The 25438-nt window shown below is 41.1% G+C and overlaps 1 protein-coding gene and 1 long non-coding RNA gene across 6 annotated transcripts in view; both read right to left on the bottom strand.

Moving 5' to 3' along the window:
* Positions 1-25438, bottom strand: part of LOC110016784 (NACHT, LRR and PYD domains-containing protein 12) — a 94520-nt gene that overhangs the window by 5236 nt on the left and 63846 nt on the right. For 2 of the 4 annotated variants that reach the window (XM_023961423.1, XM_023961428.1), the window contains one exon: positions 846-1019. In XM_023961423.1, the coding sequence (XP_023817191.1) occupies positions 846-1019 (174 nt within the window). Of the gene's footprint in view, positions 1-845; positions 1020-2622; positions 2797-2891; positions 4681-4819; positions 5019-5179; positions 5259-7612; positions 7733-10682; positions 10764-25438 lie in introns of those variants that run through there. The other 2 variants (XM_023961431.1, XM_023961437.1) reach the window with 2 other exon arrangements.
* Positions 10908-13424, bottom strand: LOC111948450. Of its 2 annotated transcripts, none has more exons than XR_002874466.1 (2): positions 13319-13424; positions 10908-11001 (listed from the first exon to the last, which is right to left on the bottom strand). It is a non-coding gene; the product is annotated as an uncharacterized LOC111948450 (long non-coding RNA). The 2 variants fall into 2 exon arrangements; XR_002874464.1 differs by having other exon boundaries at positions 13273-13420.

The raw sequence follows: 25438 nt of genomic DNA, 5'->3' as shown, positions 1-25438 counted from the left end.
AAAAGTGTGTTCAGGAGCAGGGATATAGCTGGAGGTCCAGGAACTTGGTACATTCAGTCAGGTGGGAGACACTGACAGATGACATAATCAGGTAAAATGTTGATTTAAAAAAATTGTGATTACCTTTTTTTTTTATTTTATTTTACTTTTTTAACTTGTCCTGTCCAACAGCTGTCCAACACCGATGAGAGCTGAAGGCCTCTTGTGTTGGACATTTTTTATTTTAACAACAGGGGTTATTAATCTTCATACAAACCAAAGGTATGTCTGAATAAACCCCTTTTGTAATTAAGGCCAAACTTTAATAATTTTAATCATATTTGAAAACCTTTTGTGTTGGACCGGACGGAAAAGGAAAGGAGGGAAGAAGAGAGAGGGATATTAGAGAGGGGGGGATAGAAGGGTGATCGTAAAAGGGGGGCGGGGGTAAATCCATGAAGCAGCCTAAGACAACAAGTTTCTGCATGATTATACTCATTACGGTAAGGTTCAGATGTAATACAGGACTTTAAGGGTGAGGCCTGTCCACACACACACTCAAATGTTATAAAATCACCTGTTAGCTCCAAAAATGTTCACATGTCAACATGTACACAATACAAATACTGTTCACACACGCATACTTATGCCTTAAAACCAACTAGAGTGAAATGTTTCATTCAATCACGCAAAATATTAGTGCAAAGGTGAGCTAACACCTGTGCTCGAGTGAGTGTTTTTGTTCTTCTAAAATGGGTGATGGAATGTAAAAAGGAGGGAGAGTGCCCACACCAAGACCCCCGCCACAGCAGCCAGATCCTCCCAATTACCGCACGGCAGCAAGTAGGAAAAACATGGAGTCTGACCTCAGAGTCTGCAGTCTGCAGTCTGGACTCTCCAGAAAACCACACAGATGAAGAACTCCTGAATCCTGCAGGTTGTTCTCGCTCAGGTCCAGTTCTGTCAGATTGGACGGGTTTTTCTTCAGAGCTGAGACCAGAGCTTCACAGTTGTTTTCTGTCAAACTGCAGTTCTCCAACCTGCAATCAGACAGAAAAGTGTGTTCAGGAGCAGTGATGGCAGCTGGAGGTCCAGGAACTTGGTAAATTAAGTCAGGTGGGACCCGCCCTGATGAGACACTGACAGATGACATTTTCTGTTGAGATTTTGGGCTAACATTTTGTGACAACCTGTAAATGAAAATACATTATGCATTCATTGGGAGTGGGGCTATTTAGCAATTTCTTTTGGATTTTGACCCAAGAACATGAAAAAAAGCGCTTTACAGTCACAGCCCCATTCACACACTGCTGCCAAACTTTGGCACCAACCTTGCATCAGAGGCAACGAGGAGTTTAATGTCTTTCGATTAGGGGCCGACTGCCTACCGTTGCACCACAGCAACCTCATCCAGGCCTTAAAGTAGTGCTCTGGCCGGGATCTCCGTCATGAACAGAGTCAAAACCCAAAACCTCACCCACATGCTCAGGATTCAAACCCAAACAACTCCCAGGAAAAACAGTATATTATATTGTTGATGACGGGTGGGGTCAGATTAAACCCACATTTTCCTTCTGCTCTGCTGAATGTTAAAATGAACAAGTTTTAAAATTTAATATTAAAGCTGATCACCACTCCAAAAAAAAAAAAAACCCAAGAAAATAATGTCACTGTCCAATTGAGGGAAATGTATATAACTATAATTAGCTAACCAACAATTTTGTCCAGCACTGTACATTGCCATTTCAACTTTGATTTATTTCCCTGTGCAATATTGTTATGAAAGCACTTTTTTGAGTTAATACCAAAATCTTTTTTTCCCACCTTTATTTAACCAGGATAAAAACTCATTGAGATTAAAAATCTCTTTTGCAAGAGCGTCCTGGCCAAGAGGCAGCAGCACAACAATGACACACAACTTTCATTTACCCTCACACTCAATCATAAAAGACAGTCTTAAATAAAGCATTTATAGTTTGAAAGCTTTATCTCACCTCCATTTAAAAGTTGTTACAATCTGTTAAAGTTATTTGACATGCTGTTTGTGAATTCCATAAAATTTTATATCTATTGGAAATGTTTTTGTATTTTTTCTATTTATTTGTAGTACAGTTCTCATTATTGTTGGTGATGGCACAGTTGTTACAGAGAAAATGTCAAACTGGCACTTTATGCCAAAAATGTTGGTGACCTCTGGTTTAAACCTTTCTTTGGCCAGGTAGCCCTGCCCCCAGCATCATACATAAACTACCTGCAGAGGTTCTTCACTCTAATCCAGCAAAGATTTGTGTCTGTTTTAGAACCAGGGCTGAGAATCAGACATCTGCTGCAACTGTTTGTCCATTGAAATCTTCCGTTCTGAGATTGATTCATGTTTTCTTCAAAGAACACAGAACATGAATTTGTCCCAGATATCAACACCTGGATGGACTTATGTTCTCCTGTTTGGTCTGGTTTGGAAAAACATGCAAGAAAAAAAGGTAATCAGATTACACCCAGTTGGGGTTTTGAATTTAACTGATGTTTTTATTCTACCTACTGCTGTTTCTTTTTTTAGGGACATCTATCTGACACTTTCTCCCAAGAGAAAGAAGAAACCAGACAGAACTTCTTGTAGAGAATCAATATTTAAATGAAACTGACCTGAGAGTCTCTAGTTTACAGTCTGGACTCTCCAGTCCAGCTGACAGTAGCTTCACTCCTGAATCCTGCAGGTTGTTGTTACTCAGGTCCAGATGTCTGAGTCTGGAGGACTGAGAGCTGAGAACTGAGGACAGATCTGCACAGCTTCTCTCTGACAGATTACAGCCTTTTAGTCTGAAGAAAACAAAGACAGACAGCAGTTATTGAATCTTTCATGTTTCCATCAGATTCATTTGTTGACTGAAGGTGATTTTCCTGAGAGTTCTTACAGAGCTTTGTTGGAGGCTTTGATCACTGGCAGCAGCCTCAGAAGAGCCTCCTCTGAAGGAGAGTATTTCTGCAGGTCAAACTCTTCCAGATCTTCTTCTGATGACAATAAGATGAAGACCAGAGCAGACCACTGAGCAGGAGACAGTTTCTCTGTGGAGAGACGTCCTGACCTCAGGAACTGTTGGATCTGCTCCACTAGAGAACCATCATTCAGTTCATTCAGACAGTGGAACAGGTTGATGCTTTTCTCTGCAGGCAGATCCTCACTGATCTTCTTCTTGATGAACTGGACTGTTTCCTGATTGGTCTGTGAGCTACTTCCTGTCTGAGTCAGCAGACCTCGTAGGAGACTCTGATTGGTCTGCAGTGAAAGACCCAGGAGGAAGCGGAGGAACAAGTCCAGGTGTCCGTTTGGACTCTGTAAGGCCTTCTTCACAGCACTCTGGTACAACTGGACTGGACTGCTCTGTTCAGGCTGAGAGATCTGTGATTGTTCTTCCTCCATGAGGTTGAGTCCAGAGGTGATGAAGGTCAGGTGGACATGGAGAGCAGCCAGAAACTCCTGAACACTCAGATGGATGAAGCAGAAGACCTTGTCCTGGTACAGGCCTCTCTCCTCTCTAAAGACCTGTGTGAACACTCCTGAGTACACTGAGGCTGCTCTGATATCGATGCCACACTCTGTCAGGTCGGATTCATAGAAGATCAGGTTTCCTTTCTGCAGCTGCTCAAAAGCAAGTTTTCCCAGAGACTCCATTATCTTCCTGCTCTCTGGACTCCAGTGAGGATCTGTCTCAGCTCCTCCATCATACTTGACCTTCTTGACTTTGGCCTGAACCACCAGGAAGTGGATGTACATCTCAGTCAGACTCTTGGGCAGCTCTCCTCTTCGTCTTCTCTTCAGCAGATCCTTCAGAACTGTAGCAGTGATCCAGCAGAAGACTGGGATGTGGCACATGATGTGGAGGCTTCTGGATCTCTGGATGTGGGAGATGATCCTGCTGGCCTGCTCTTCATCTCTGAACCTCTTCCTGAAGTACTCCTCCTTCTGTGGATGATTGAACCCTCTGACCTCTGTCACCATGTCAACACACTCAGCAGGGATCTGATTGGCTGCTGCAGGTCGTGTGGTTATCCAGAGGCGAGCAGAGGGAAGCAGGTTCCCCCTGATGAGGTTTGTCAGCAGATCAGCCACTGAGGTGGACTTTCTAGGGTCAGTCAGGATCCGAGTCTTGTGGAAGTCCAGAAGAAGTCGACTTTCATCCAGACCATCAAAGATGAAGAGGACCTGGAAGTCTTCAAAGCTGAAGATTCCTACTTGTTTGGTTTCAGGGAAGAAGTGATGAACAAGTTCCACCAAGCTGAACTTCTCCTCTTTCAGCACATTCAGCTCTCTGAAAGTGAATGGAAATGTGAATTGGAGGTTCTGGTGGGCTTTGCCTTCAGCCCAGTCCAGAGTAAACTTCTGTGTTAAGACTGTTTTCCCAATGCCAGCCACTCCCTTAGTCATCACGGTTCTGATTGGTTCTGGTCTTCCAGCTGGGAGTTGGAAGAGCTCTTCTTGTCTGATGCTTGTTTCTGCTCTGTCTGCTTTCCTGGATGCTGCTTCAATCTGTCTGACCTCATGTTCTTCATTCAGCTCTCCTCTTCCTCCCTCTGTGATGAAGAGCTCCGTGTAGATCTCATTCAGAAGGGTTGGGTCTCCTGCTTTAGTGATTCCCTCAAACAAACACTGGAACTTCTTCTTCAGACCAGATTGGACTTTATCACGACAAACAGCAGGAGATCCTGAGTAAAGACAACAAACAATAAATCAACTCTCTGCAGCCCTGAATGATGAGGGTTTGAATCCCTGTGGTTCCATGTGTTCAGACATCAGTAAATCTTCATTTCTCAGCAGCTGAAACCTTCAGAGAAATCCTCTTACTGCTCTGCAGTCCATCAGCCAGCTCCTCCTGCTTCATTCTCCTCAGGAAGTTCACTGTGATCTTCATCAGTGACTCTCTGCTGCTCCTCAGCCTTTCATCTTCATCCTCCATCTCCTCCTCATCATCCCTGTGACTCAGAAGCTTCTGGATCTTCTTCAGCTCCTTCTTGACAAAAGTGACAATGTTGTCCTCCAGCAGCTGCAACAGAATTCCAGATGAATGAGCCAATCAGAGTGAAGTCATGGAGCCAAACATCAGCTCCATGTTGGACACACTGACAGTCCACTGGTGTCCAAAGTGCAGCATGGAGACGACTGTGGACAGAATGATGGGAAAGTAGTTGTTGTTCATGTACAGACCAGAAAGATGGAGTCCAGCTGTGTTTGATGCTGCTGGACAGACGGACCACTGGGAGTCTCTGAGCTCTGCTGGTCCAGTCTGTGGAGAATCAGCAACAATCAGATCCATTCTGTCTGTACTGGTGGATTTAACCCAAAATAACTACAGTCATGTCACAGCTAGAATGTTCTACAAACAAGACAGTTTCCATTCACTCCAATGTAAAATGGTCCAATTCAACAACACACAGCCCTTCTTGATGCTCTGCCCCAACTAGAGCAAGAGGAGAGCTAACAGGGATGTTCTTTGTGGACTGTAGCACAGTTTTTAAGACCATCCTCCCCAACAAACCAACTTATGGACTTATGGCTACTTAACTCATAGCAAGCTTTCTGACAATGGAGAACTCTCTCCTTGGAGAACAGAGGAGGGGCTTCTGGATGGTGTATGAGCTCTGCGGGCTGCTTTTGAATGCGGAAATTAGATTTCCATAAATTTACACATGACATTGCATTGGTGGGGGCTGATTCCCCCTGGGGGGTCTTCAACTAAAATTTAAAGAGGTCCCGTTAGAAAAAATGTCTTGAAGTTAAGATCTGGAAAAATATTATGTTTAAATATTTAGTGTAAAAATGTTCTGAAGTAGCTAAGGATTGGTGGAACATCTGAAATCCGCGTTAAATAAAGGGGAAAAATGGCAAGTAAACTTTGTTGTCCGCCCAAATTTTTGGTTGCCCTTCGATACCAATATTCAACAACAACGAAACCCACTCACATGTCAGTACTTACATCTTCATTTCTTCTATACATTTAATATCAACTGCCTCTTATGGTGGACATTTAAAAAACTCTTTAAATATTAAAAACAAACATTTTACTAAATATTGAAGCATCTGGTTACACAAAATTTTGCCAAAAACTTTAAACTAATATCTTTATAACTAGTATCTTTACTTCTTCCACTTTCGGCTTCTCCCATCCGGGGTCGCCACAGTGAACAAGTCGCATGGTAAATTTGGCAATGTTTTACGCCGGATGCCCTTCCTGACGCAACCTTCTCAAACCGGGCTTGGAACCGGCACAGAGGTAGAGAAGGGAACAGGGAGCAGCCCGGAGTCGAACCCTGGTTTCACGGACGGAAGGCGCCGCAAACCAGCACGAGCTAAACCGGCTCCCGTATAACTAGTATCTTTACACAGGTTTAAATATTTCTTTTCTTTCTTTTTTTCTTTGTTTTTGACAAATGTTTCTTAAAGAATATAAAATACAAAGACTGTTGTAAAAATGTAAAATATCATATCAATCCCATGGAAAAAGTATTTTTTCAGCTCATGTCAGTCTGTTCTGTAATGATTAAAAGTTATAGTGTTAATGAATGTGTTTTAAATGTTTTTGCATGTTTTTAGAGACCTCTAGCGGTCGCGTCAGGTGCCGTTCAACACATTTGAATAATCTTTATTGAAAGTGCACATGTACAAACAGAAAGGCTTTGCTAGCATGCACACACTTTTTTGTCGGTGGAAAGAATTTGGTGCGTAAGTCTCAATTCAGAGGTTGCCAAGAACTAACCCTTGAAACTTGAAAAATAGTCAAAAAATACCAAAATGTTGAATAAAAGACCAGGTTGTCACACGGACAACCATCAGGTTCATTTTGTTTGTCCTCCATCTGGTTGTCTCGGACAACCAGATAACCGCTTATGTCGAACGCTGGATATATATAATTTATATATCATTCTCACTGTAAATGAAGTCAGGACAATTGAAAACATTTGGACATTTGTTAATGTCACACAACAAAAAACACATGGAACTGCGCGCGCACGCACACACGCGCACACACACACACACACCCACACACACACACACACACACACAACAGGAACACTACCAGACCAACTGCTGACATCACCTAGAAAACTAGATTAAGGAGGATCCATGAGCCTCATTAGCTTCTTCAACAAAATTTTTTGTATTAATAGAACAATTTGATTGGTAGAAAATATAATATCTATATATAAAATCAAAAACTGGTTGAACAGTGACATTCTAAGGAAAATATTTATTTGACTGAACTATAATCTTTTGACCGTCATGTAATTTATGGACAAAAAGTATCTTTGGTTCAACTTTCAGAAGGTTTGTTCGTACCTTCTTCTCTGATTCACTTTATCAAGACTCCTTCATTCCACACTTGTCAAAGTCAAGGCCAGTGGGCCACATCCAGTCCACCGTGTAATTATATCCAGCCCCCAAGATAATGTTTTAGTGTTGGTATTTGTCGCTTGGCGATATGTAGTGCTGGTAACAAATTAACTACAGATTTCATCATGCAGCGCTTCAGCCACCTTGCCAAACACCAGTGTTGCCAGATTGGGTTATTGGGTTAGCCCTCTTGCCTCACACAAAAAGGCCCCTGTTTCAAGTAATTAAAAAAAAGAAACTGGTTCATACTTTGAGTCTGAAGATCCTGGTTCAGTTCTGAAGAATATAGGGTCACGTTTGGATTGGTCACTCTTCATGGATCCACAGCTGGAGTCTGCAGACTGGACTCTCTGTGTGACCTGTTGACCTCTGCAAACACAAAAGCATCAGAGTTGCTGTCAGTCAGAGTCAGCAGTCAACATGTCTTCTTCTCAAACATCTCTGCTCTCAGAGACTCTCAGAAGACTCAACTGAAAAGATCTCATCACACACAGAACTGAACCAGACCTCAAGTCCTTCATCTGAAAACTTTTGATCATCTGAATAGAATCCAGCCTCCAAAAACTCTGACAAACACTTACAGTTGCACTGCTGAATGGATAGCTTTGATGCTGGATCCAGATCCAGATGTGTAGCTTTGGTAACAAATTTCCAACAGATCCCGTCATGCAGCACCTCAGCTGCCTTGCCGATCACCAGTGTTGCCAGATTGGGCAGTTTTGATTATAAATTACCGGGTGAAATTTGCTTTGGGATCGGTTCGGTTGTCCCTTATTTAAACATGTCTCAGCAGGAATGTGCAGTCAGGGGGGCAGGTGAGACAGTTCGTCACCTGTAAACGATCCTTGCCATCGTGACCGATTAATTAAAAAAAATGTGTCCACTATCCGTTCTACAAGTATAATTTGTATGAATGACTTTTAATCAGGGCTCTACGGTGGCAGAGTGTTTAGCGTTCTTGCCTCACAGCAAGAAGGCCCCCGCTTCCAGTTCCAGTTGGGGGACCTGAAACAGAACACTAATCGGAGACCTTTCTGTATGAAGTTTGCATGTTTTCCCAGTGCATGCGTGGGTTTTCTCTGCGGTCTCCGGCTTCCTCCCATCGTCCAAAAACATGCTTAATGGGTTAATTGGTTACTCTAAATTGTCCCTAGGTGAGAATGTGAGAGTGAATGGTTGTGTGATTGTGGCCCTGCGACAGATTGACTACCTGTCCAGGATGTCAACCCTGCCTTGGCCCGCAAGTTGCCTGGATAGGCTCCTGCAGTCCTGTGACCCCAAAAGGGACAAAACTGATTAGAGGATGAATGACTTTTAATCATCAACTCATTGTCCTGTTTTAACATTTCTGACCTAAAATTCTATATAGATGACATAGATGTGTTTTGGTTATACTTTGGTCAAAATGTCTGATTCACTGCAGTAAATGGAGGCAATAAACCCTAATATTGATACTTTTAGAGATGTGTTTAAATTATATTTTAGTTTATTAAATGAACAGAAACCTAGAAAACTGACAGAATCCTCTCACAGCAAATGTCTCCATTAGTACTTTTTGAAAAATAGTTTTTTCATGGTTCATCTTTGCTCCTTCTTCTGCTTGTTGAAATTCTCATTGCAGGTCAATCACAGATGAACAATTCCAGATTAGACATTGCTTCCTGGAACAAGTCTTACCTTTGCTTCCTGGTCCATGTTGTGTGTGGTACACAGCATGTCAGCAAACAGCACAGTGACTACCTGTTTCCCTTCATATACATCCACTGACTACAAGATTCAGGACTGGATTGTTGTAGATAATTCTGTTAAAGTGTGGTTGTTCAGCAATGTCTTATTAAGGTTAGAGCTAAACGTTGGGGGAGTATTTGTCAAGTATTTCCTAATTTTTTGATGTGCTTTTCTTTGGGAATAATGTATGTATTATCTCATATTTGCTTTTATGCATTACCTAGCTATACAGGTAATATAATCATGCATGCAGAAGTGTCTGTGTTCAAGTTTTTTTCACAGGAAAGTGAAGGTGAAACTCTTGGGAGGAGACTGACTATCTTAACGTCTTCCCAGCATCAGCATGAGAACTATGTGTTATCTGTGACAAGACCGAAACCAAAGGACGCTCTGTGTCAGTTATCCATGAGAAAAGGCTTTGCAGTTCCAGAGATGATGTGGGAAGACTGTGAAAAGACAGACATGTTGCGATTGATGTTTTCTGATGGCACTACAGCTGTGTTTTATCCGTTTCCCCTCCTTAGAGCTCAGCGCATATGTAAATTAGGGAAAACCCAACAAACTTAATAAAAGAAGAGGCAACAGAATATGCGCCAGAGCGGAGAGAGATTGTTACTGGGTATGATCTCTGTTTGCTCTCCTCGTAAAAGGTACCTTTGGTCTGTTGTCTTTCTTTCCTTATGTAGTTATTCTGATGTTGCAGGTTGTTTTAACCCAACATTTTCCCACCCTTCAAAAGGGCTGATCATCCAACATTGAAGATTGATTTACTCAGACTGCCACTTGAAATCATTTTCCTATATTTATTTAATTTCCATTTAATAAGTCAGCAGTCAATAGGTAAAAACCTCAAACATACACAATAATAGCAACAAATATTTACAAATTCAAGTTCCATGTACACATTAACAACTATTATGCCCATTTTCATGTCTAGGGGGACCTAGAGGAGCATAGCATAAAAGTAACGTTTTTGCCCTGACTATTTGCCAGTGTTTTTTTTTCCTGAATTAAGTGCGTGCGTCGCCATTAAATACCTCACGTAGCACGCTCAGCCGCTCAGTTTCACCTCCCATGACTCAGTCAGACGCTCGGCACATTAGTATTAAATATTGACCAGTATGAACCATTTATTTAATTCGTAACTCAATCCAGACAACAATATTGGGCACAAAGCAGCAAAGTCTGCGGGAGACTTGTTGGATGCTCCCTTTGTGGGTGTGGTCAACTTTGTCAGACTTTGACAGACTTGGAGAAATCAGCCACACTATGAAACCAAACTCAGACGTTTTCAACCTGAAAATCTCCCAAATCCAGAGAAAACTGGAACTTTTCTCCTGATTTGGTTGGAATCAGACTGGAGCTGCTGTCAGTCAGAGTCAGCAGTCAACATGTTTTCTTCTCCAACATCTCTGATGTCTCTCAGAGACTCTCAGAAGACTCAACTGAAAAGATCTCATCACACACATGATGCTCCAAGTGAGTCTGATCAGAGAGATCCAGAACTGAACCAGACCTCAAGTCCTTCATCTGAAAACTGTTGATCATCTGAACTAGAATCCAGCCTCCAAAAACTCTGACAAACACTCACTGTTCCACTGCTGAATGGATGTCTTTGAAGTTGAGAGGAAGATCCATTGACTTTTGACTTCTGTTGGACTTCCAGCTGGATCCAGATTCAGGTTCAGGTCCAGGTTGGTTCCCGTAAAGAATGAAGGTTGCTGGTGTGAGTCCTGAGCTCTGACAGGGAGAAGATCATGGACAGTTGGAGATGTTCATCTCACCTCTGGTTGTCATGGTTACCATCTCTGCTTTCAGAGGGAGGGGCTCCCTCCTGTGGTTCCTCCCACTGATCCATGCTGCTGGATTCACTGGATCCACATCAGCTCACACACACCTTCCTCCTTCACCTGCAGAGGAAACCCTCATCATCATCAGAGGAAGCTGCCATCAGCTGCTGCACTTCTGCTCTCCCTCCACCAGGTGGAGACATGGAGCTGCAGCAGCAACATTTCCATTCAGTCACTTTGACAAAGAAACAACAAACTTCCTGTTTCTACACTTCAGGAAACATGAAGCATCAAGAAAAACAGACAGAAATCAAAGAATGAGGAGAAAAGAAAGAAAGACATGAATTCTTCCTCTCAAAGCTCCAACAGAGACTTTGATTCCACTGTTGAACCTCTAAACTGGAAAACATTACAGGTTACTTGTTCTAAAGTAATCCATTACTTCACAATGTTACTCTCTGAAAGCTGTAACATGAGTACTGAGTTACTTTTTAGTTCTTTTCTTTAGAACAGCTGCAGAAGAAAAACTATCGAAGAGACAAATTTACCACCAAGTTGTTCTCATTTCTATGAAGGAGGATTTGGTTTCATGAAGATTTCTGATAATAAAGTTTATTTCTGGTAAAGAGAAAACAATGTAAACACAATCTGAGGATCAGAATTCAGCTTCAGTGAGTCTAGTCCATAAAAAGAAAACTTAGGTGTTTTCAGACTGGACACATTTGTTTAAAGTGAACCAGAGTTTGTTTCCACAAATATTCAGTCTGAATAAACCCAAGTGGATCCTGGACTGGAACCAGGAACCGCTCTCTGATCCATCTTTGGAGGTGGTCTCTGTTCATTTACAATCAGACTGAGCTTCGGTTCGCTCTGAGATTCCCCAGTCTGAATACAATCCATCCTCAGAGTGGAAAACTGAACCAAAATGGCCACCGTAGCCGATGGTCATGTGACCTAAACAGATTAGTATTGAAGGAACCGATGAGCTGCGGACAAATATAAAGCAGTGATTGTTGGATTATCAGACAGAAAAACGTGTCTAAGTTTTATGTGTTACGTTTATTTTAACACAGCTGAAAAGTCTTCTTCCAACAGACTTTTCCAGACTGAATCCACCTTTAGAAAAAAGTGCAAACAGAACTACAGGACTGTAAACCTCAGAAAAAAGCTGTTTCATTAAAGCAGGTTTTACCAAGAAGTAGTGGTACCGGATTAAAAATAGAACAATACATTTGAAAGAATATATTTATGAGAAAAAATAGAAATACTAAAAAGATAAAGTCGTATAATTATGAAAAAGGTCATAATTTACCAAGGAAACAGGCATGCTTTTCTAAAAATAGAGTTGATTGTGTAACCCTGGCATAAAGCCTATTATGCCAGGGTTATAAGCAGCTATACTGCAGACGGCGTAAACGGTTCTGCCAGAAATCTACTTCCTGTGGGTCAACAATCTTCTTCTGAAGACGTCCAGTGTCCTGAAATTCTCTTCAATGTCCTCAAACTTATACTAAAACAATGTCGACTCACTAAAAGACTAAATATTTCTTTATTAGTGAAAGAGATTCTGAATGAAAGACGATGTTCTCTACGTCTCTCACCATACTGGTTCCTTTTTGTTACCCAGACTTTTCTAGTAAACAGACTATTGATTTATAAATGGAAGACTTTCATTCTCAATAACTTATACAATTATAACTTTATTATTGTAAATTATGGGCTCTTTTACCCACAATCCTAAGAGTTTATTCTCATAAAATTATTCCTTTATTCTAGTAAATGTATTTATTTTTTATTTTGATGGAGGCTCCAATACTCTGTCATAAAGTTCAAATGACAGAACTAGAAAAACTAGACAAACAACTCTGTGCTAAAAACAAGAAACACAACAACCAGAGTTTAGGCTCATTGAAGACTAATAGCAGATTAAACACAATTATTTAAGATTATATGAAAAATAGAATTCATAGTTGGAGAAGAAAAGCAGATAAATCTTTGTTTTCATCCACTAACGCCTCATGGTCTCTACTACAAACATTTCTATTCTAGGTTGTTAGAGTTCCTGAACATGGAATGAGGAAATATTACTCTACTGTTACACAGTTACCTGGAACTGTAATCTATTACTTTAGTAATGAATTCTCACACAGACTTGGATGGAGGAGAACAGGAAGGTTTGGAGTCAGAAATGAAAAAACACAACAAGCATCAGCTGATTGTTGTTGACTTGATGAAGAAGAGTCCTCCATGTTGTTGATCAGTAATAAACAATGATGAAGCTTTGGAAACAGCAGAGTGATGAGAGTTTGCAGAGAAAGAAGAAGATCTTCTCCAAACATTCAGAAACAAACAGTCAAGTTAGTGAAGACAAAGTTCCAGAAACAAACTCACTTCAGTTTCTGCAAAGAGATGAAGAGGAAGAAGAGTCTCCACTCACCGTGTCAACGCAGCTGCAGCACAGATCACTGACTCACAACCAGGAAGAGTCCACCTGGATGGAGGCGGGGCAGCACAGGTGGGCGGGGCAGCACAGGTGGGCGGGGTAGCACAGGTGGGCGGGGCAGCAGGTGGAGCAGCTGAAGTGGAAAATTAATATCAGAATCAGACTGTGAGCCTTCCTGAAATCAAACCCTCAACCTGCCTGCTTTCTACCAAGTGAACAGCCACTGCTGCACAGTCAGAGGATCAGGATCTGGTCAGGTTTTATGCTGACATGAAAAAGGGGGCGGTGCTTCTGTTTGTAGGTGAAATCACTGTCAGGAGCTGCAGGATGGTTGTAAAGTGACCTGAGAATTAGAGATGAAGATGGAGGAAGAAACATCCCATGAACACAGCAGGACGTTTAGAGAAACTAAAGACAGAGAACAAGTTCAACCAGAAACCTGACAGTCACTGGGAGGAGGGGCGGAGCTTCAAGCTGTCAGATTGACAAATAGTTGATCTCAGTGAAGTTCATGTGACCTTCTGCTTTCTGTTCTCCTCCTTCCAGACGTGCATGAACTCCCCTCATCTGTCATCTACTGACACTGAAGCAGAAACTTCCAGCTCAACGTTTCAAATTCACAAGATCCTAAAACTGAAGGAAAATGACTGAAGAACAAATGGATTTGATGATGTAGAATTATTAGTTTGATAACAGATTCTATTGGATTTTTAGAGGAATATTGTCAGATTCTGTTTAGGATTTAGATGTTTTCAGGATTTAGATGATGTCTCTCCTCTGCTAAAGCTCAGAACTAATCAGATTGAAGTCTGAATGTGAACAAGTCAGAAAAGCTGTTTGAGGCAGAGATTTGATCACAAAGAAAACATCAAACTGAAAGAATGTGGATCTTCCAGGTGATGTTTGAGGCTTTTTCTCTGCTGTTGAAGGAGGAGCAGCTTTTGTTTGGAAGAATGTTTTGCAGCAGAACCACATTCCTGAAGGATGTCTTTGTTCCTCAGTAATAGGACATGTTTGAGCTGAAGCACAAATCACTGACTCAGAACCAGAGATAGTCCACCTGGAATGGAGGCAGGGCAGAACATTAAGCAGTTGAAGTGGAATTTTTTTTTAACTTTACCTGTCCAACAGGACAGGCCTTTTGTGTTGGACATGTTTTAGTTTTACAATAAGAGGTTATTCCTCTTCTGGTAGCCAAGGTGCATATTTGAATAAACCCAGTTTCGTTTTTGTTTAATATGGTATTCTATTTATTTATTATATTTTATGTTTTGAGTCCAGACGTTTCACCTTTCCCTCCTCCACCAGACCACACCCACAAGACCCTAGATTAATGAAGGTGTCTAATATGCAAGTAAAAGGGGAATGGAGGGCGGGTGCCGACAAGGGCCCCAAAAAAAGGTGTTCCCCTAGGTCAGTGTTTTTCAACCAGTGTGCCGCGGCACACTAGTTTGCCGTGGGAAATTGCCCTCATTAACTGATCTAAAAACATTTCCCATCTCCAGGATATCAGCTCTGTGTTCATCCAAACAGGCCCTGATAAAAGACAGAGTAGTTAAGAATATGAAAGATTGTAAAATTATTTTTTCTTTGTGTTTATATGATTCTATTAAAGACATTTTGATAAGAATAACGGTACCGCGATTCAGCTGCAGCGATAACTGTGCAAGGAAAAGTCCCGCCCCTTTAACTGTCTCCACCAATCATTCTAAAAGGCTTAATCACGCGTCATCGGTCTGACCAATCAGAAGTGCTTAAAGTCTTCACTTCCTTGTTCTTAATTCTGCTGATAAAGTCGCTCAGTTCTAACAAAAATACCAGCTAAAGCTCGTTCCTGTCGTCTTTCAACTCTCTGCAGAGACTTTCCTTCTCGTCTGTCTTCCTCATCCATTCCTTTGCTGTCAGATCAACTGTCAGGTTGTTGCATCACAGCCGACATGTTGGAGTTTGGAGCAGGAGCTGTGATGCCTTCATGGTCGTGGTGGTCGTCTGTTCAAAGCAGAAATGTTCCTTTGAGCTCAAACACATCATCAGCTTTTAGGAATTGATCTGCAAACATCAACATTGTTCTGATTTTAGGGAACATTCCTAGTTTCTCTGTGAATGTTTCCATCTTTTCTGATCACATTGGTGACTGAAAGCTCTGCTCTGACCTCTGACCTCTTTACTGCTGACAGAAGCATCAACATTCAGACTGTTTGGATCAAGAGTCTGAGCCTGAGAGCAGCTCTGACTGAAAGAATGTGGATCTTCCAGATGATCTGTGGGACTTTTTCTCTGCTTTAGTCTGGAAGAATGTTCAGCAGCAGAACCACATTCCTGAAGGACGTTTATGGAGTTTCATCTCTGTCATTAACTGAAAGAGCGTAAAGACAACTGAGTGAGGAACCTTACACGCAGGCGCAATTCTAACCGAGTGACCACGCATTTCATAACTGCACGCCTGCAATCTTAACTGAGCAGCACTCCTGTTTGTTCGCAGTGTTCAGGGGGGCGGTTTTCACTTGGGGACGGTCCCTTACTTGTTGATATCATTGGCCGAAAATTTGCATGTCATCCAGTGAGGCAGCAGGGCAGGACTTTAATTTTTCAGAGCAGGAGTGGCTAACCCGCGTCTCTTGAGCCACATGCTACTCTCTGCCTCTCATCATAGTTTCTATATACTGTACTTTCACAGCCATGAGGCGAAAATAAAAGTCTTGCGTTTTCTCCAAAGTGTAAACACCACCCCTAATGTGTTGTTGTGTGACTTTGATTAAGAGGACGCAGGAGAGAAAACATGAGGAAGGTAAGGAGGGAAGACCCCCCCCCCCCCCCCCCCCCTTCAGTACAGAGGTGCAGGAATGTGCATAATGCAGAAGGACATCGTTTTGAAAACCCTGGAAGTGCCGTCTGCAAAGAGACAAGATGATGAAGCAGAGTTTAAACTGCAGCTATCAGCTATGTAGAAGAACATGGGAGTCCAGCAGCTGCTGAATGAATCCATGGATCATAAGTGGAGGAAGCTGGAAAAAGAACTCCGACAGTCAAGAAGACACAGCTAAGTTTGTGCGGAAACAAGGCGAGGTTGCCGGTGTTGAACGATCGACTTGAGCGCAGCAGCTTGCACCGGATTACAATGAAAATATGTCCATCTTCTGCTCCTTTTACTGGGATGCAGCGTCTGGTAAGTTATGCCACAATCTGTGAATGGATTGTAGAAGTTTGGGCTAACCCGTCTGCTTGAACTGATGTTCAGGCTTTCCCAAAAGCCGGCATCATTCACGAGGAGCCGCACGGCAACAAGACAGACTCTGACAATGACCAGAGTGAACCTGCCGTGTTTGATAGAAATTTAGATCAGCTGTTTATTTCAGATACAGAAGATGAGGACTTTGATGGATTTTTGGATTCTGATTGATGACTGAAAAAATAAAAGATAAATCACAACCACCTCAGTTTTGCTTCCACTGCCTTTTTAAAACACACACTAGCATGCATGTTTTACCGGTATTTTTAAACGTTAAATACAGAAAAAAATCATCCATAACTAAAACTGCACCGTTTAATCCAGTGCTGTTGTATTGTAAGTGGAGGAGTGTGTTACAGGAAATAAGGTGGCTTTAATTGTGTGTGTGTGTGTGTGTGTCTGGCAGGTCAGTGTGTGATGTGGCTCTTTGACTATCACAGTTAGAAATTTCAGCTTTTTGTGTCAAACTTGTTCTCCAAACCCGTTTGTTTTAGAGGCTTTAATAGCATAAAAAACGTTGGATGTAACGTGGATTAAAACGTTAACCAACAACCCAAGACCAAGGTAAGAAAGTGCAGCAAGTTTTTCTTGCTGTGAATTTTTCTCATGTGAAAATCACTTTAATCCACGTTACAGCCGCCGTTTCTTTTCCATTAAAGCCTCACCGGATTTGACATGCAAATTCCGGCCAATCAGATCAACCAGAAAAACTGCCCTTCCACGGTTGTAAGGTTCACCCACTCAGTTCCTGAATACAAATTTCAAGACAAAGAATAGTGACATCTGGTGGAGAAATGTACCCGTCACAGTTTTGGATGATTCCACAATTTGAACCATTTTGCTGGTTTGGATTTCTTAAGGAAAAGGAAATCTTCCCGACAACAACCAGAGTTTTATAGGGAGTAGAATAAATGTTGAGAACATGTGGAGGAAACGGTTTTTTGTCACAAATCCATCACTTCTTAGTTTTATTGACTTAACTTTGAAAAATGAATTTGAAAGTCAAATAAAGAATGAATGAATTATCAGAGTTAATAACTAATAGCCAACTTTGATTTTTGTTTGCATGTTTGTCTTATTTAATGAAAGATGACAAAGCAGAAAACTTCTATCAGTTGTTCTTTTCTATTGTTGTTCTAACTTTATTCTGAAAATCAGAACCAAACTGTTATGGGGTAAGGTTGAGGACGTACCCAGGCGCAGAGAGTAGTGATGGGATGAGCGACACTGGTGCATCAGCACTTTGCTGAGAGCTCAAGAGGGAAACCTCGTATCGGTGAGTGTATTGCTTTAAGAAAGAATCACGTGACCGATACAGGAACTGTATCGTAAAGTTCAGGTATGAAAATACATTTCTGTGGCTCTTTGTGATATGATATATCATGTGATAAAAAGTAATGATTAACTATTTTTTAGGGCACAATCTCTGGAAAACGTTAAATATGGAGGTTGCAGAGACCCAGAAGAGGAACGCAACAGCTGACTCCATTATTCAAGTCCAACGCTACCTGGCAGAAACAAACACACCCAGAAACCAAGATCCTTTGCAATATTGGAAAAGGAACCAGGAAATATACCCACATCTTCATCAACTTGCACTTAAAACTCTCACCATCATCGTCTGTTCCATGCAAAAGAGTATTTTCCAAGGCTGGAGAGCTGGTGTATAAGAGGAGAAATCGCCTTGGAGCAAAGAGACTCCAAAAACTTTTGTTCCTCAATAAAAATTCATGAACTAATCACTTTTTTGTCTTTTATTTCATATGATTTAACAGTTAAGTTGACAAATGTGCACATAAGTTAAAAAGTTGTAACTCTGAATTTTTACTCTAATTTGCTGTATTTTACATACCAACTCAGTTTTAGCATTTACACAAACAAGGAATTTCTTTACCTGCAATGATTTCATAACTACTGCAGGGGTCACTATTGGGTGACCAACACAGTATCAATACAGTGCCGACACAGTTTGTTTAGTGTGTCAATACACTCCTTGAGGTATCATCGTCCCATCACTACATTTAAAAAACATCAACCAAACTAAAATACCACTGCATCAGGCAGGCAAACTCGACAACCAAATACACATGAACAGGGGAGACCTAATACTACAGAGCAGTACAGGAGGAAGGGAAAGACAAGACTTAAATACACACAGACAAACGAGACACAAGTGAACACAATCAGGACAGATGGGGACCAAAAGCAAAACTCCAAATAATAAAAAGGAAAGGAAAACTTACAAAATAAAACCGGAAATGAACTCAAACCTATGCAGTACAAAACAGAACATAAACACAAAAGTAAAGCAACTAAAACTGTGACACAAACCATCACTTAAAATCATCATCCTGTTCATTTTTTCAGTTTGAAGACTTTTTTTAAACTCAGTTTCAGCCATTAAAATTGTTCAAATGTCAAAAATAATCAATGAAATGACACCTTTACATGAAGTAAATGTAGAAAGTAAAGATATAAAAGGATCATAATTTTACAAATTCTTCCAAAAACATGAAAGGATGTGACGTCACTTTTACTCCCACTGGTTCAAAAATTTCATATTTATGGAATCATATTGCATTCAATTAATACTAAATAACCAGGTAACCAGGTTAAGGTGGAGTTTGGATGTTCTTAACACAAGTGTGAGAAACTCTTGACGTTTCTGCCATCTAGTGGTGCATCGAGGAACGTCAGGCATTTTTGTTGGATACCTTTTTTTGTCATATCTGATCCTCAATTTTTAAAAATCATATTTGAAGGTTTTGAGCCCTGGATTTGAACCCACAGCCTCCCAGTCTTAGGAAGGACACTCTACCACAAGGCCACTGATCTGGTTCCAGAAGAAGTGCTGTTGTTTTCCTAAAAAGCAAACGTTACAGCTCCTTGCACAAGTGAACTTCCTGAACTGTTTTGAAAAGAATTGATTTGCTTTTTGGATCAACATGAAATTTGACTCATTGAATCTGAACTTGCCCACTTTTTTGTGGGTCATTTTATAACATTGCATTATTTTTGCAGGATGTTGGAATCAATTCTTTAACAAAAAAACAATGAGGTCTATTTATTCCATTTGATTTTTCTTCTGGCCAAATTCCAAATGCATGAATGTAAATATTTAAGGATTCAAGGAGCATTTATTGCCATTTTCAGTGAACAGAGCAGTTTCACAGAATTGGAATTTGCTTCTGTGCTAATGTGCAACATAAAGCACTTAAGAATACTGTAGAAAAAAGAACAACAGTAGGCAAAAATTAAAAAATGACACAATGGTCAGAACAATAAATAGAGTAAGTATTGCAAACAGTGCAAACAGTGCAATGTGCTGCTCACAATACAATATGCCCACATGAAACCTTCTTTACGTCTTTTCATTTGTGAAACAAAAAAATACAGTGAACTTCTGGAAAATTAAAAGAATTTGAAAGCTATAAAAACTTACATTTGTTTGAAAAATATCATCTAAATGACTAGTAAAATTCTGCTTTGAAGCTCATGCCGCTACACCTCCACCTTGAGAATACAATGGGCACAGAGATTATATTCTATTTAAATGTTTGTAAATAAGTTCTATTTTTGTTGTATGTTCTGTCTTATTTTACAGACCACATCTGAGTCTGAAATAAAGTGAATTAATATTATTATTACTGAACTTTCCCCCATTTTCATGATGCTGTGATTCACTCTAATGTTCTCTATGATCATTTTATTTCTCATCTCCTGAACTTTATTTATTTATTGGCCCTCAGTTCATTCTCTTGTGTTCTTCTTCTACTATATGCGGCAGGTTTATCTATCTGAAACTCCACACAAGAACTCAAACACACACAAATACACTTCATCTACAGCTAATACTGGTTGGGTGGGTGCAAACATTCAACCATTGAATCATCAGAGGGACTCCCCTGATAATGATGACACACACTGACATTCACTCTGTTGTCAACTCCTGTGAAGAAACTGGATTCTCTAGAAAGGACTGTATTATATTAGGTTCGTACCCCGTCAGTTTCTTGCAAACAGAAATAAATTAATAATGACTCAGAGACAAAACTTAGCTTTTGTAGGTTTAATCCGCGCAAGAGCACAAATTTGTACGCAGGGTTACAGACAGATGACCAGGGTTCTTGCATCAGAGTCCGAACAAAGGAACTCAGAAATAGGCTTGGTATATATACCTTGCATTTGCATATTCAGAACCTCATTCGATGGATCATGGTGTGAAAAACACACCCACAGACTGTTGCGGGCTAGATGTTCGAAGGTCAGAGAACCTAAAGTGTCAGATCTCTCTGAGGTTATCACAGACATTTGCCAGAACGCATACACCAGAACACACAAAGATGAAAGGGGAGGATGTTAAAGGGATGTTGCGAGACAATAGTCTTGGTTGTGCTCTGTCTTCGAATGTAATATAACTTTGAGATGATAATACATAGTGAATCAAGTTTAAACCATTAATGTGATAAAAAGTAAAAGTTAGTGTAATAAAATTTAAAAGGGAGTTTCTAACTATTCTGTTTCTAATCACTCCTAACAACTCCTTTATTATTTTGGGTGGTTTGTAGGGATGGCCCGTTTGACACAGACCTTGTTTCCCCTTCATGAAGCAGAGGTTCTGGGCGTGTGTCAACTAGCGCAGATCACATGGTTGATGACGTATAAAGCGCCGAATGCATTGTTTGGTTGAACCAGGGTTCAGATGTCACATGTGTTTGAACAGTTGGGCGAGCTATTGTCCATAAATACAAATGAATCCCAAACAACGCCACAAAGGAGAAGGCCTTAGCTGAGGTTAGCAGTGAGCCTGACAGCAGACATGTGGACATCCATTAACATGGATGCCTACTTGGCTGTAACATGTCATTTTATCACAGAGGAGGTAGGTATCTCCTGCTTTGTGCATTGCTTTGGTTTATGTATCTCAGGTTGATTTTGTTCATTCTAGGTGGACCGGGCCTCTGTGGTCTTGGGGGTTCTGAAGTTTCCCCAAACCCACACTGCAGCTCACTTGGCTGAGGCCAAAATCTCTCCATGGAAGAATGTGAAATTAAAGGGAAGGTGCTAGATCAATAAAAGACAAGATTATTCATCGACATGGCCTCCCACTATCTAATATACATGATTTGTGAACATGTAGTAATCTTTCTTCCAGGTGACAGGCCTGGTTACAGACTGTGCTCCCAGCATGGTTGCATGTGATAATACACTACCTCTTCAGCACGTACTGTGTTTTGCACATATTCTTCATTTGGTGGTGAAAAAGTCCCTTTCCCAAACCCCTGAACTAGAGGACATCTGAAGTATGGCCACAGGATCGTTGGTGTGACAGAGCACAAGTCTGTCACGATTTGAGTTAAATAAAGTGTATTTGCTTCTGACAGCATCAGTGGGTGCACACACTGTATAGCTGTAAACTTCCAACAGTTCTTGCAATTCACTTTATTTATTTTCTGTTTTTGGTTGTTTTCTATGTCTTATCTGTTTACTTCCTGATTTCATAGGAGTACTTCCTGTATCCTGAATGTCCAGTGGACCCACCTATTGTTTTGGTTTCCTTTGACAGGCCTGTTTTAAATTCAAAATGATTTCTTTTTATTTTGCATTTTTGTTTAAAGAATGTTGTTAAAGTTTGGACTTCTTTGTCTAATTATTGCTTTGGTAATTAGGAAAATGCATGTAATTGTTCTTTTGTTTTTAGGAAATGTTTGATTTTGATTGTTAATTGTGTTTGTATGGCAAGGGGTGGAGCCAACCACCTATAAAAGAGGACCTCTTTTCAAGATGGAGTCTCTCTCTGGTGATGTCTGGCTGCCATGCTGCTGCACTGTAGGCTGCAGACTTGCCACATTATTTTCAATGGGTGCATTTTTCCCCACATTCTGCCTTACAACTACATAAAGATTGAGAGCACCTTGACTCTTTGTGTGGACAGTAGTTTGTAATTCTGACAGTTGGTCTTTTTAAATCCAGCACCACAGTGAAGGAGAAGCTGTCAGAGATGCAGGGACAGCTGGCCAGGCCAGAGCATAAATGAATTTAAGAGGTGATTACTGATTTTTTACTAAGATTTTACTTTTGTTGTAGTTATTGTTTTACTGTGTTATTTTCTCTCCAGAAAACGTGCTTGCTGTTATTCACCTCAGAGGAATACCAGGCCATATACCACTGCTTGAGCGTTCTTTCACTTTTTCAACAGGCCACAGTTGAGTTTTCTGCAGAAAAAAGGGTGTCATTCCAAAGTCATTCAAACTGTTAAAATGCTGAAACATTACATCTCTAGCAGATGTGGTCAGATCACACACCCACTGGGTGAGAAACTGGCCACTAACTTGAAGAACAATCTTTGTGAGTTTTCAGCTCTGAGATGGTCATCCCCCCCCCATATCAATGGCAACCTTGTTGGACCCTAGATTTAAAGAGCTGTGGTTCTGCAGCCAAGGCTCTGCCCACACTGCCATAGAGCGGCTCTCTAAAGAGTGTCTGCAACAATGCAGCAGATACTTCCAGCAGAGCCACAGTCACAGTCACCACCCAGAGAAGGTCCTTCATATCAGCAGGAGGGTGGTGGTCTCTGGTTCCTGCTGGACAGGCATGTGGGGACTCAACAGCAGGTGACCAGCACAACTGAGGTTCAGAGGTGCAGTAAACACTATCATCCTCATCATCATTTATGATCATTTTAAACTGCTGCATGACAACAGGATATTAATTCCTTTCTAGGTTCTTAAAAGAACACAAAATCCCAAGAACTGAGGACCCACTGAGATTCTGGGTTACCCACAAAGTTTTATAGTCTACAAGCTGACAATGAAACCAGCTTCCTCTGTGTTGCTGAGAGGATTTTCTCCAAGGCTGGCCAAGTCATCAGCCAAAGACAAAACAGGCTGAAATCCAGAACAGAAGAAAATATTCTGTTTTTAAATAAAAATCCATGAAATATATCCCACCCAATCATTTTAGCTAGGCCCTGGTTCACAAGCACTCACTCTATAGTTAGCATTCACAATGGAACACAAGCACTTCTCACAGAAATCGTCACAACTTGTGACACTTGTTGTTTTACGTTTCTTTATATTATCATTTCCACATTGAAGTGTTTCAATGAGCTTAGTTGAAGCATTTATATATGTCCAGTCCGCCACCAGATGCCGCTGTTTTGTATGGTTTCAAAGCCCCAAATGGTTCATTCATTTTTCCAGCACAATTACATGAACCCCTTTGTAAGCTTCATGGGGCTTCTATTCCCATCCCTATTGAGTGTAATATTTAGGGATGGCCCGTTTGACACGACGCTTCAGTGCGCGTTTCACTTTCATGAAATAGAGCGTTTCGGCCAATAAGTTATATCACTAGAGGAGACACGCCCGCTTTAGAAGCCTGGCCAACGGTGGCGGAGTGCGACGCCATCTTGGTGAGGTCGACGACGCCCACATGACAATGATTTCTATTGCTTTTAGAGGTGTCTAAGTAGCTTTTATACACTATATATATTATTACATTTATATATATTTATACATATATATAAATATTTTATATTTTATATATATAATATATTTATAGATACATCATTTGTTGTTGATAAAGAAGAGAAAAAGTCAGCTTTAAAAGCTTAAACTTTAATGAAAATGTATTGTTGCAGGACTTCTTACAAAAAAAATGATTACAAAGAATTTTTAAAAATAATTTCTAACCATTTAGAAGTTTTAGACCTTAAAATATTTAGAAAAACCCAACAATAAGTAGAATTAGTTTATTACTGTGTAAATAGAATTAGTTTATTACTGTTAAATGTGAAGCCGGGCTGCACAGTGGCGCAGTGGTTAGCGATCTTGCTCACAGCATGAAGGCCTCTGGTTCAAGTCCCAGCTGGGGGACATGAAAAACACAACATCAATGGGGGACCTCGTGTGGAGTTCACATGTTCTCCCTGTACATGCCTGGGTTCTTTCCGGGATCTCCAGCTTCCTCCCACTGTCCAAAAACATGCTACATGCTGCTTGTCCTGGATTAAATTGATAAAAAGCTCTCCAGCCTTGATTGCCGTTTAAATCTGCTGGAGATCCTCCATAAGGAATTCCAAGGTCTGCGAGAGTCTCTGGAGTTCAGCCAACAGCAGGTGCAGGAGCTCGCAGCGGAGAACCAGGCCCTCAGAGAGACCGTGAAGACCCTGAGCAACGACACCGCCCGTCTCTCTGAGGAAAACCGATCCATCAAGGAAACCCTCCTGGATCTTCAGGCGAGGAGCATGAGGGACAATCTAGTGTTCGCAGGGATTCCAGAAGAGGCAGGAGAAGTCCCGGAGAACATTGTTAAGTCCTTCATAGAGGTCCACCTGAAGCTCCCCAAGGAAGAGGTCCAGAAGATCTCCTTTCACAGGGTTCACCGGCTCGGAGGAAAGAGGCCGGACAATCAGCGTCCCCGTCCTATTGTTGCTAAATTTGAACATTATAAACAAAAGGTGCAGGTAAAAAGCAGAGGACGAGAGCTGAAAGACACACAATACAGCGTGAATGATCAGTTTCCAGGCGAGATCCTCCGCCGGCGGAAAATCCTCTTCCCGCTGAGGAGGAAGCACCTGTCTGCTGGAGCCCGTGCGGTGGTTGCCGTTGATAAACGTTTTGTGAACGGCAAGCTGTTCCGGGACCCAGAGGTAACACCCTGGCTGTGCTGAAGGCTTTCAGAGGCGCACTGACATCTGCGCTGCCCAGAAGAAACCAGCAAACTTATTTAACTAGGAAATAATCGGATCATCAATAATCCACACCTCTCAGGAAAAGTGTTTTTTCTTTCTCTCACATTCATGTTTCTGTTGTTGTTTCGTTGTTTTTGTTTTTTGTTCTTTCTTTTTTCCTCTCTCTTTTCTCTTGTCCCCCCCCCCTACC

This window comes from Oryzias latipes, chromosome 2 (genome assembly GCF_002234675.1).
Source record: "Oryzias latipes chromosome 2, ASM223467v1".
Taxonomy (NCBI): Eukaryota; Metazoa; Chordata; class Actinopteri; order Beloniformes; family Adrianichthyidae; genus Oryzias; species Oryzias latipes.
This window is presented reverse-complemented; position numbering and strand designations above follow the sequence as displayed.